Source organism: Streptopelia decaocto (genome assembly GCF_964273445.1).
Source record: "Streptopelia decaocto genome assembly, chromosome: 6".
Taxonomy (NCBI): domain Eukaryota; kingdom Metazoa; phylum Chordata; class Aves; order Columbiformes; family Columbidae; genus Streptopelia; species Streptopelia decaocto.
This window is the reverse complement of record NC_138660.1, coordinates 899715-910401: the sequence shown is the minus strand read 5'-3', so window position 1 is coordinate 910401 and position 10687 is coordinate 899715. Positions and strand designations below refer to the sequence as shown.

The following is a 10687-nucleotide window of genomic DNA, read 5'->3' as shown; positions in this document are numbered from 1 at the left end:
GGGACCTGGCTCGGGCTCCTGCCAGCGCTGACGCAGGGCTGTGACACCTGTCCGCGAGCGCAGCAGGGCTCTGCCAACGGACCGCAGCCGCGGCAGCAGCGTGCAGGGCGGCTGCTGGGGCTGCTGCTTGGAAGAGCCATAAAGCGAGCGGAGAAGACTTGTATGAATTATTCACATCAATAACTCTGCTGTTCCTTGGCTATATGGGAATGCCAGGAAGGACAAATGGTGTTTGGCGCAGTTTAAAGGAGTGGATCTGCTGGTGGTCCTGCAGGGACGGTGGATGCAGCCGCGCAGGATGGGGTGACAGGTTTCCTTGTGGGAGCTGCTGCCCGGTTCTTGGCTGGGTCGCTGCCGCCGCAGGACAGGGCTATAAATACGCCCAGCGCTTCACTGGCCTCCTGGTACCTCACGTAGCGGCACTGGTGGCATTTGTGACACCCACACTCAGCTGCCATGGAACTCATGAAGTCTCCGGGTATTTATATTTCTGCCGGCAGACATGGTTGGTTCAGTCTCAGCGGCCCTGGACAGTTTTGCATCTCTCCCACCTTGCCCTGGGTCAGGGTAAAGCCCTGCGGGGCTGCAGGCAAGGCTGCGGGGGTGCAGGCAGGGGTGCAGGCAGGGCTGTGGGGGTGCAGGCAGGCCTAGGGAGTGCAGACAGGGGTGTAGGGGTGCAGGCAGGGGTGCGGGGGTGCAGGCAGAGCTGTGGGGTTGCAGGCAGAGCTGTGGGGTTGCAGGCAGGGGTGTGGGGGTGCAGGCAGGGGTGTGGGGGTGCAGGCAGGGGTGCAGGCAGGGCTGCGGGGTTGCAGGCAGGGGTGCAGGCAGGGCTGCGGGGCAGGGAGGTAGCTCAGGGCTGCCTGTGTGGACAACTGAGTCCGGTGGGGCTGTGTGCTGCCTGCCCACCCCACTACCAGCGATGGTTTGGGGTAAATCCCACGGGAACGTGTCCCTTCTCGCCGCAGTCCCTGAGTTCAGCCCGAAGCGCACAGCGGCCTTCCCGGCATCTCCTGCTCCCATCGCAGCACGAGCCTGTGCTGGCAGCAGAAACCTGAGCTGCACCCTTTGAAAACCCCCAGTTATTTAATTATTCATCTGTTCAGCCCATCGCCTGTCATCATGGGCTTGACGTTGATTCTCTAGTGCTTTAAGATAATTTCTTTTTTTAAGTTTACAGACAAATATTCCTTATGATCATGCACTGCTTCACATCTGTCAGGGTAACAGCAAACATCTGCACACAGGCCAATGTTAAAGGAAGCCGGAAACAAACGCGCAGTCGGGTCAAGTGTTGCTATACGGTGTTTACATACTGTGTCTTGCTGTTTACGTTCAATATAATCAGCAAGAGCAGAGCTTTCCAAACCCCCGTGCTCCCAGACCTGACTTACTGTGAGCACTGGGAGGTTCCTCTGGCAGGTGATCCAAACCCGAGTCCTGTGCTGGTGCTCGCAGGAGCTGTGCGAGCATCGTGCACCGCGCGCTCAGGGTGCGAGAGGCCGTCAGGTCCTACAGGTGGTGGATGAGGATTTCCATTTGTTGCAGATGGAATCCGTTTACTGATAAGAAAATATCATTATTTGATGTCCCTTCCAATCTCTAACATTCTGTGATTCTGTGATTGATTATAATTAAAGGGATATTACACCGAAACTGAAAGGTTCTCATGAAGTGCAATTAAAATAAATTAAAATAAAGCAGGTGAAATGAATGAAATGCTGATCTGTGCTATCCCATGTTCGCCCCACAGCATCACTGACAGTGCCCACACCTGCACCTTCAGGGTCAAGACATCTGCAGCATCAGAAATCTGTCCCTCCCCTTGCAACGCCGCTCGGGTCCTTGGTCTGGAACAGAAACAAGAGGTCAGGACCTGTTCCCCAGTCACCGGAGCTGCTGTGGGAAGGCGAGATGCGGGGCGGCGGAGCAGAACTCCACACCGCGCGGGCCTGCGGGAGCCGCGGGCAGTGGAACACAGGGACGGCATCAAGACAGATGTCGACATAAAATCTGAGATGCCTATACTGTCAGGTGAGCTATGGCTTAAGGAAGGGGTTAAATATTGTAATTAGTTTTGGAATGTTAAGCTGTTTGGGAAGGAACAGTCATCCTGCAAGAAAATCAGTGTGCAGCAGTCATTGCCAGTGAGAACCAAGGGGAGTTTCTGTGAAGGCAGATTGAGCTCTTGATCTGCGCAGCCCGGGGGAGCGCTCCATGCTGGAGGTCAGGGCTGCCCAGGCTGGGTGGTAACGGGGGGATAGAGAACGTGAGGTGGAGCGGGAGCTGCGGGGAAAGGGGAGAAGGGGACGGGAGGGGGGGGCGGGCGCTGGGTCAGCGCGGTGCCTTTACCTGGGGTACGAATGGGTCATTCGCTGCCACCTGTGACGCTGTCCCCTGGAACCCCAGGAGACCGAGCGTCGTTCGTGCCCTCACTTATTTTGATTCCCAGCTGATCTGCCTGGTTCTTCTCAAGGTTTTACATTTTATATGTTTTGCGAACCTTTTATTATCTGCTTTTAAGTATGTATCACTGCCTGAAGAATCACCTGGAAACATGAATTAAGCGCAATAACACAGAAGGCAGAAGAAAGCGTTTGATGGTTTTATTGGCGCGGTTTCACAGCGAGGTTGCTAGGTACAGTGCCAGTAACTCTGTGCCTGCCGCTCTGCTGCCACTAAAAATAGTCACAACTTCAAAAGCCATGCCTAGCAGTAAATGACATGCAAACAACCTCGTGCTTTATTCAAAACCAACATCTTTTTATTTATTAAAATTATAGACAAATACGGGGATTTCTTACTACTGTGTAATTAAAGGAGTTACATAACCTGAGCTTAAATACCAAGTAGCACTGTCTGCAGATATCGCAGTCAAATTTCACTAGTATTTACACCAAAATTGTACTTAGTCAACAATATTGAAATCACAGTACAATAGAAAAATAAACATTTTCACGTATATCCTTGAAACACACCCTAATTCACAGCCACAAAAGAAGCGGAGGTTTTAATTCACAAGTTGTACATCTTCAAAGTATTTCAAATCATTGTGCCAATGCAGGCAGGCTCCAGAAATATTATTCTGTAGTAGATTCCAACTCAGTGCAAAGCACCTGAAGTTAGAACAATACAGCAAATATAAATAGGGTGAAACTCTCCTTTTCAAGCAGCTATAGTTGGGGGATTTTTTTTCTAAGTTAAAAGGGCTTTTCCTGTTGGTCTGAACCGATGTCCCCCCAGGGCCAGCGTGTCCCCCCGCTCTGCTTGCACCGACCCCGCTTTGCACTGGAGTTGTTGAACACTCGGGAGCTTGGGAAACAATTGTCAGAGTCAGATTGAACTTCATGCCTATAGCTTCCTTCAAAAATATTACCAGAGGTGGAGCCTAGCCGCTGCGGGTAACTAAAATGAGCGTATAGACTTGAAAAATAATGAGCTTGTCACAGAAATAAGTCCTGTTTGCGTGAAGATGTATCATTCTTTAGTAATGTTTTTGTCCTGGTCCGATCTGAAGACAAAGATGAGTAACAAGGAAAAAAAGCATCCCAGAAACGCAAGGAGTGGGTTTTGTCTCCTCTCGCCCCAGCGTGTCCAGCTGCTCCAGACCCGGTTTCCAGGTGGGACCGTCCGTGGGTGGCAGTGGGAGGAAGGGCCCGTTCACGCTGTGTCCTGCCCCGCTGGCGGGGGCACCGCAGCCGGCAGAGCCAGCGGCCTGTGCAGCGCCAGCAGCTGGAACAGCTGGAACAGCTGGGGCAGCAGTGCCCGGAGCCCTCTGTCCTCCCCCCGTCCTTCCTCAGTGAGGAAGAGGAGGACGCCAGGCTCGGGAGAACGTGGCGTGACGGCTCCTTGGGCTCGGCCAGTGTGACCCCGAGGGTTTGATCTATGGAAGCAAAGCCTAGTCCTGTCCCGGGCGCGAGCAGCAGGCAGCGGGACGCTCTGGGCATCCTGCAGTGGCGGCCGCCAGCCACGGCCCTGCAGCCGCCCCCGACGCGCACAGGGGGACTGGGGTGCGATGCTTCCCGGGGCGTCCAGCGGGACTTCCACTCAAACTGGGGTAGGGAAGGTGCTGCTGGCTCCCTGCGTCTGAGCATTATCTCAGTAACTTGGTGTCATATGAAGCAGATTGAAACAAGAGATCCAAGGTGCTATGTTATGAAAATGTACAAGCTGACAGCAGATCACATGTAGGTTTCATACTGATTTCATTTTGTTTTAAAGATTACCATATGTGGGAGTTAATGGGCATAAATGAGAAAAAAACCCAACCTCTGTGAGCTGAAGAAAGCAAAATACAGCTAATGAATAATAATTTGGTTTAGCATTATAGAATGCTTTGGCAGAACTTAAGCTCTAAATAACTATTTACCCGAAACCTTTCAGCGTCTTCAGTGAATGATTTGTAGTTATTATAACCTTCCCAAACATGCCTGGAGGAAAAATAGGCTAAAGGCATGATCAGGAAATCACCAAGTGTCTGGTCTCATTCGCTAACGCAGCCCGAGGGAAGGTGGGACTTTCGGGTGGTCTGTCTCTAGCGAGACGAGGAGCTGAATCTCCCTCCTAGTAAACACAACCCATCGTCATCATTGCTCATTAATTAACAGCCCAAAGGCTGTGGCTGAGCTTGCGTTTGCACACCGGACAGGTCGGAGAGAAACTCCAGTCACGCGGCGGGGGGAAAGGAGCTTCACCCATTGCCATCGCCAAGGTTTCTGTGCCAACACAGGGCCACCTTGGGCCTCTACGCTGGCTGGACTGATTGTCTTCCACAAAAACATTGTAATGAAGTGCCAAAAGGCAACTATTTATGGGACTCGCTGAGTTCCCCAGCAGCCGACGGCTCCAGCCATCACAGCGCTGGAGCAGCTCTGCGCCGTCTGCCCGCGGCGCCCCGTCCCCCGTCTGCCCGGCTCCCTCTGACCGGACAGCCCAACGGGGACAATTCTGTCACTGCAGGTGAGAAGTGTCCATGTTGCAGGAGAGGTGGATTTGGTGTGATTTTTGCAGTGGTTCTGACTGCTCCATGCCAAACATCCGAAGGCCTAGAAAAAGAGCAGGACCTTGGCGTGGGCTTGCGAGGCTTCTCGTTCCCACAGCATTGCGAGGGCTGTGCCGGCTCGGCTGTGCAGCAGGGACCTGCACTCGAGTGGATGTGGCCAGAGGTGTTTGCTCTGCAGGTCGTGGGATCTGAGAGATGGAAAACAGACTCTGTGTCAAATGTGTTTAATGAGCCTTCTCGGTGTGCGGCGGGAGGCTCCCGATCGCGCCGGAGCTGAGGATGCCGAGTGCAGCTGCTGCCACGGCTGAGCACCAGGAGCCATCGTCATTAAATAACCAGAACAGAGCTCGGGAAGGAGCTGGTGAATCATCTGGCCAGTTGCAGAGTCCTCTGCAGCGAGGCAGGAGGAAGAAGGAGCTTCCAGCAGTTCCCGAGGAAAGCACAAAAACCTCGCAGGTGTTCAGATGCAGAAGGAAACATGAGAGTCCGGGCTGTCCTGAGCTCCGCAGGTGGATCTCCCCGGCAGCGTGTCTGTCCATCTCCCCGGCAGCGTGTCTGTCCGTCTCTCCAGCATTGTGTCTGTCCATCTCCCCGGCAGTGTGTCCGTCCATCTCCCTGGCATTGTGTCTGTCCATCTCCCTGGCATTGTGTCTGTCCATCTCCCCGGCAGCGTGTCTGTCCGTCTCTCCAGCATTCTGTCTGTCCATCTCCCCGGCAGTGTGTCCGTCCATCTCTCCAGCATTCTGTCTGTCCATCTCCCCGGCATTGTGTCCGTCCATGTCCCTGGCAGCTTGTCTGTCCAACTCCCCGGCAGTGTGTCTGCCCATCTCCATGGCACTGTGTCTGTCCGTCTCTCCGGCATTCCGTCTGTCCGTCCGTGCCGTGGGTCTGTCCCACAGCACACCCAGCTGCCAGGCCCACAGAACCGCGTTGCATTTGACTTTGCCAGCTTTTGCAAAAAGGCAGAACAGCTCTGTCCGGATCAGCCTGGGTGTGCGGGTTTACATTAGACTGCGGCTGGTTAGGATCTTTTTCCAGACATGGACTAGTAGAACATTTTCTTTCCTAACTGAGAGAAATAGACCACAAAATGCTGGGAAATGGGTACGATTTTAAACCTAGAGACGCAGATTCGGAGAAGATCCTATTTTTATGCTTTCTCTCCATTGAATTCATCTGCCATTCCAAACAAGACATGCCTCGGCTGAATGAAGTCTCGAATAATCACATAATAGAAGAAGTCATTTATTGTGAATCAGGCTCATTCTCTGGTGATATAAATAGGCTGTGCTGTTCCACAGCCTTTTGTCAGTAGGGATTAATTAGCAATTGACCCTTGGCTGGGATTTCTGGACTACCTCTACATTTTTCATCTTATGGGGCTAAATGAGATCTTACCACTGCTTTGAGAAGCTTTGCTTCCTAAGCAGCAGTTTAATTTATCTCGAGGCTATAAATCAGAAGCTGAATTTATCACTAGGTGACGTATCAACAGTGAATAGTCAGGGTGGAATCGAGTTTATTATAAAGATGTTCTGTTAGAAGACACAGTACTACAGTGATTGAAACATGCTGCTCAATTTTCCATTAATGCCCAATTCTGAATATGAACACGGAGAACCACACTTTACATACTTTACATTAAGCTTTCTAATAAATAAGTTCAATAAATAGGGATTTTGCAGATTAAGAAGCTGTACGTGTCAACAGAAGCTGCTTTACAATGTTGTCAAAAATAACTAGAGCTGTTCTGGTTTGTTACCAATCACTGGAAATTAGTAAGTAAAGTAGAAATATTTTACTCTTACTATGAAGACAGGAGGAACAAAGATCTGTCAAAATCACCCTTAGGATTACACAGAACTTAATTTTATACACTGAACTTACAATTTTGAGCATGCTTTCATACCATTGTTAGCACACAATATTTTCAAATACAGGTCTTAAAAATACGAGAACCGAGCGAGGCTGCCCATGTAAGATCTCATCTGCTCCGAGCACCAGCTCTTGTGTTACACAATAGTGCCGTTTGGCTGAGTTTGGATGCCCTGTTCCACATTTGGAGAAGATATATACTAAAGGGCCAGATTTAGTCTGTAGTATATTGCAACACCTTGTTAATACAGCAATTTATTTGTCACAGTACAAAAAAATTAATTCTTCTCATTTATGTATATATATAACACATATAATACATTTATATTATCCATTTTAATAATTATTTTCTTGGCAAACAACTCTTATGTTATCTCTACAGATTGCCAGGAACAGAAACATCCTTGTACCAATGAAAACGCAAGTAACTCGAGCAACCGTAGCTCTGCTCCTCGGGAAGCACAGTCGTTTCCAGCACACGTGTCCCTCGTCTCGCCCGTCAGGAGCTGCCGAGGCCCCGAGGCCGCGGTCGGGCGCCGGTGCCGCAGCGGGCGCCGCTGGGTCCCGCGGTTCCTGCCGGCAGCACGCCGGTGCTCCGCGGCAGGATGGGGCCGGCGGCTGCGCACGGACCGGGCTGCTCCGGCCACGTGCAGCACAGGCGGACCCGGGGCTCCGTCACTCACCCAGAAACAACCTGCAGCTAAGGGGGTCCCGGGTTTTCACAACCAGCCCCCACAACCTGAAAGCGCAATCACGCACCAGTCAGCCTTCTGAGAAACACCGGCACTCGGGGAGGACCGGATCACAAATGCTACCGAACTACCACATAATCATCAACACTAGAAGCAGATGAAGAAATAAAACTGTAAAGGTGAGATAACTGCATCATGACTTCGATTTAAATAGTCGATTACAAGTGAGCAAAAGGTTAGGCATGTGCACTGAGCCTCAGAAGAGAAGATACTGCTCTTTCTTATTGTTATTCCCTATTTTTAAAGCGAGGCTGCTTGAGAACATTTTTGAATGTGGGAGACTAAGCCATTAAAACAGAAGCACTTAGATTGCTTTCTTCTTTTAGGGGATTTACTTCATTTTACTGTATCTGACTCAAGTCATAAAGAAATGAGAATATTGTAATGAGAAGGAAAGCTGAATTTTGACATGTTATTTTCCATCGAAATTCTTCCGCTGACTTTGTTAAGCTTTTTCTATGATCAGAAAAGGAGGCTTTACCGAAAACGAATCTGAGAGACTGGTAGGTTTTCCTCACACTTGTAGCACTACAGCATCCTACCGTCTCAAAGCGGAAGATTTTGTCAAACTGTTCCCAAATCTTTTGCATTCGTTCACAAACTCGTATCTCCGTTCTGTTTATACTCAGCTAAAATATTGAGAGTCATTTCCTCGCTTTTGGACTGCACGTTGTGTTCGCTTCTCCTGGACGATTTCCTGGTGGCCCTGGAAAGGCGCCTTCGGAAGGTGTCACCTGCCAGGAAGTACAGGATGGGGTCGACGCAGCTGTTGAGGCTGGCCAGACCCCGCGTCACCTGGTACGTGGCGTAAACCTTGTCGTTGAAGGCACACATTTGTGGAGTCTGAAAATCCACCCTGGCTCTTAGATTTAAGGTCTTCATCACATGGAAGGGAAGGTAAGACACAGCAAAGACCGTCAACACAATAATAACCAGGTAAATGGACTTTCTCCTGAGAGGAGAATTGTCCAAATCTTTGTAAATCAAAGCTTTCACGATTAGCCCATAGCAACCAAGAATCAGTATGAACGGGATGCAGAACATAAGCACTGTGGTGCACATGCTGTAGATGAAGTAACTTCTCAGGTATTCATCGGCTGTTGTGTCGTAGCACGTTATGGTTTTATTTCTCCGTATCCCCGTTCTCGAGTAGAAGAGTATTGGAGAGATCGCGGCCACCACGATGACCCAGACCAGCGTGCTGATGTACACCGCGTTCTTCTTCTTCAGCCTCCCCAGGGACTTCAGGGGGTGCACCACTCCCGTGTACCTGTGCACGCTTATGCAAGTGAGAAACAATATACTGCCGTACAGATTCACGTGGAAAATGAACCTCTGCAGCTTGCACATGATATCTCCGAAGATCCAGTCTGTTTTATTGAAGTAATAAAAGATGAGGGCAGGCAGAGTCAAGACATACAGGAAATCAGCCAGCGCCAAGTTGAACATGTAAACTGAGATGCCGCTCCAAGGCCTCATATGGAAGACAAACATCCAGATGGCCACACTATTGCCCAGAAACCCAGTGATGAAGACTAGAATGTAGACGGTGGGCAGGTAATAGAACTGGAAGCCAGTTTTGGTCAGGGAACACTTGGTGGTGGTGTTTCCTGCAGACCAACCGCTGCTGGATAACAGGTTGGGTTCAGTTCCATTCAAAGCAGCAAAGAGGAGAACTTCAGTCATGATCCTTCCACCAGAGTCACATCGGTCTGCGGTGAAGCAACAAAGTCTCTACACGAACAGCAATGCATCTAAAAAAAGAGCAGAGCAAAGAAAGCCTAACTGGAAGGTAAAACCTGCCCTTCTTCAGACGGTTTCCTAGCGAGTGTGCTCGGCTGAGCGGCTCCCACCGCCCAGGTAGGTCTGGCGCGGGGCGCGGACCGTCCGCCCGCACGTCGGGAGCCGGGGCCACCCGCGGGTCCCTCTGCTCGCCCCGGCGCGACGGGGACCGAGCAGGGCAGGCGGGGCGGGGGCGAGAGCGACAGCGGGGAGCGGGGAAAGGGAAAGGGCGAGCGCCGCGGAGGGGCAGCGGGAGCGGGGCCGGCCGGGGGCAGCCGCCCTGCCCGCGCTCCTCGGGCGAGCGCCACCGCCCCGGCCGCCTCCGCGGCTGCCGGCCCCGTCCCACGCTCCGCCCGGCTCCCCCCGGCTCACCTCAGCCCCCCGGCCCCGCTCCCCTCAGCCCGCCCGGCTCCCCGTAGTCACCTCAGCCCGCCCGACCCCGCTGCCCGTGTCGCCCCGGCCGTCGCCTTCCCCAGCCCGGCTCGGCGGAGCGCCGGGGCCGCCCGTACCTGCCTCCCGCGGCGCCTTCCCCAGCCCGCGCTCGCCTCTCCTCGCCGCCGGCAGCGTCCGCCCGGCGGGGAGCGGCGTCCCGCCCGCAGCTGCCCCGGCCGAGCCGGCGCCCATCGCCGGGCAGGGCAGCCGGGGGCAGCGGCTCTACGGCGCCTCGGGGCGCCGCTCCATGGCGGCTCGGCCGCCGCGGGGAGAGCGGCCGCAGCCCCTCTGCTGCGGGAGGCAGCGCCGGCCCCGGGCGGACTGCGGGCAGGCGGGCGGGACGAGGCGCCGACTCGGCCCAGGGGCGCGCCGCCCGCCCCCCGCGCCGCCCTCGCAGGCGGGCGGTGCCGCCGCTCCCGCCCGCGGCACATGGCGGCGGGGCCGGGCCGGGGGCTGCGGGGAGAGCGGGGGGGCCGGGGCCGCTCGTCCGGAGCACAATGGGACCCCCCGCCGGCACACGCCACGCTCGGCATCCCACCCAGGTCACCCGGTCCACCCGAAACGGGAGCGCAGAGGGTGTGCACGTGGGCAACCCGGGGCTGCGGGGCGGGAGCGCGGCACACGGGCGGGCACACACGGGTGGGCACACGCGGCGAGGCCAGCGCCCGCGGGCACGCCCGTCCGCTGGTGTCGCTCCGCTCCGGGGCACGCGGGAGCCAGCGCTGGCCGGGACACGGGAGGGCAGGGTCCCCCCGCGTGATGGAGGAGGGGGACACGGCGCCTGGGCTGAGCACCAGCGTGCGGGCAGCGGGACTCGGGCACTGGGGCGCGGGCAGCGGGGCGCAGG

At 54.0% G+C, this 10687-nt stretch overlaps 1 protein-coding gene across 2 annotated transcripts; it reads right to left on the bottom strand.

Annotated features, from left to right (window-relative positions):
• Window positions 1-2736: 2736 nt before the first annotated feature.
• On the bottom strand, window positions 2737-10177 carry P2RY1 (purinergic receptor P2Y1). Of its 2 annotated transcripts, XR_014184306.1 has the most exons (3): window positions 9918-10177; window positions 5804-9380; window positions 2737-5730 (listed from the first exon to the last, which is right to left on the bottom strand). XR_014184306.1 is itself a non-coding variant. In XM_082055376.1 (2 exons), exon 2 carries the CDS (start codon window positions 9310-9312, stop codon window positions 8221-8223), a length of 1092 nt encoding a protein of 363 aa, XP_081911502.1. In that variant the 5' UTR covers window positions 9313-9380; window positions 9918-10177; the 3' UTR covers window positions 2737-8220. The 2 variants fall into 2 exon arrangements, 1 of the variants encoding a protein (XP_081911502.1); XM_082055376.1 differs by having other exon boundaries at window positions 2737-9380.
• Window positions 10178-10687: the final 510 nt, after the last annotated feature.

Excerpts from the sequence above, each read along its gene's own strand:
- P2RY1 (XM_082055376.1), bottom strand. The coding sequence starts at position 9,312 with ATGACTGAAGTTCTCCTCTTTGCTGCTTTGAATGGAACTGAACCCAAC.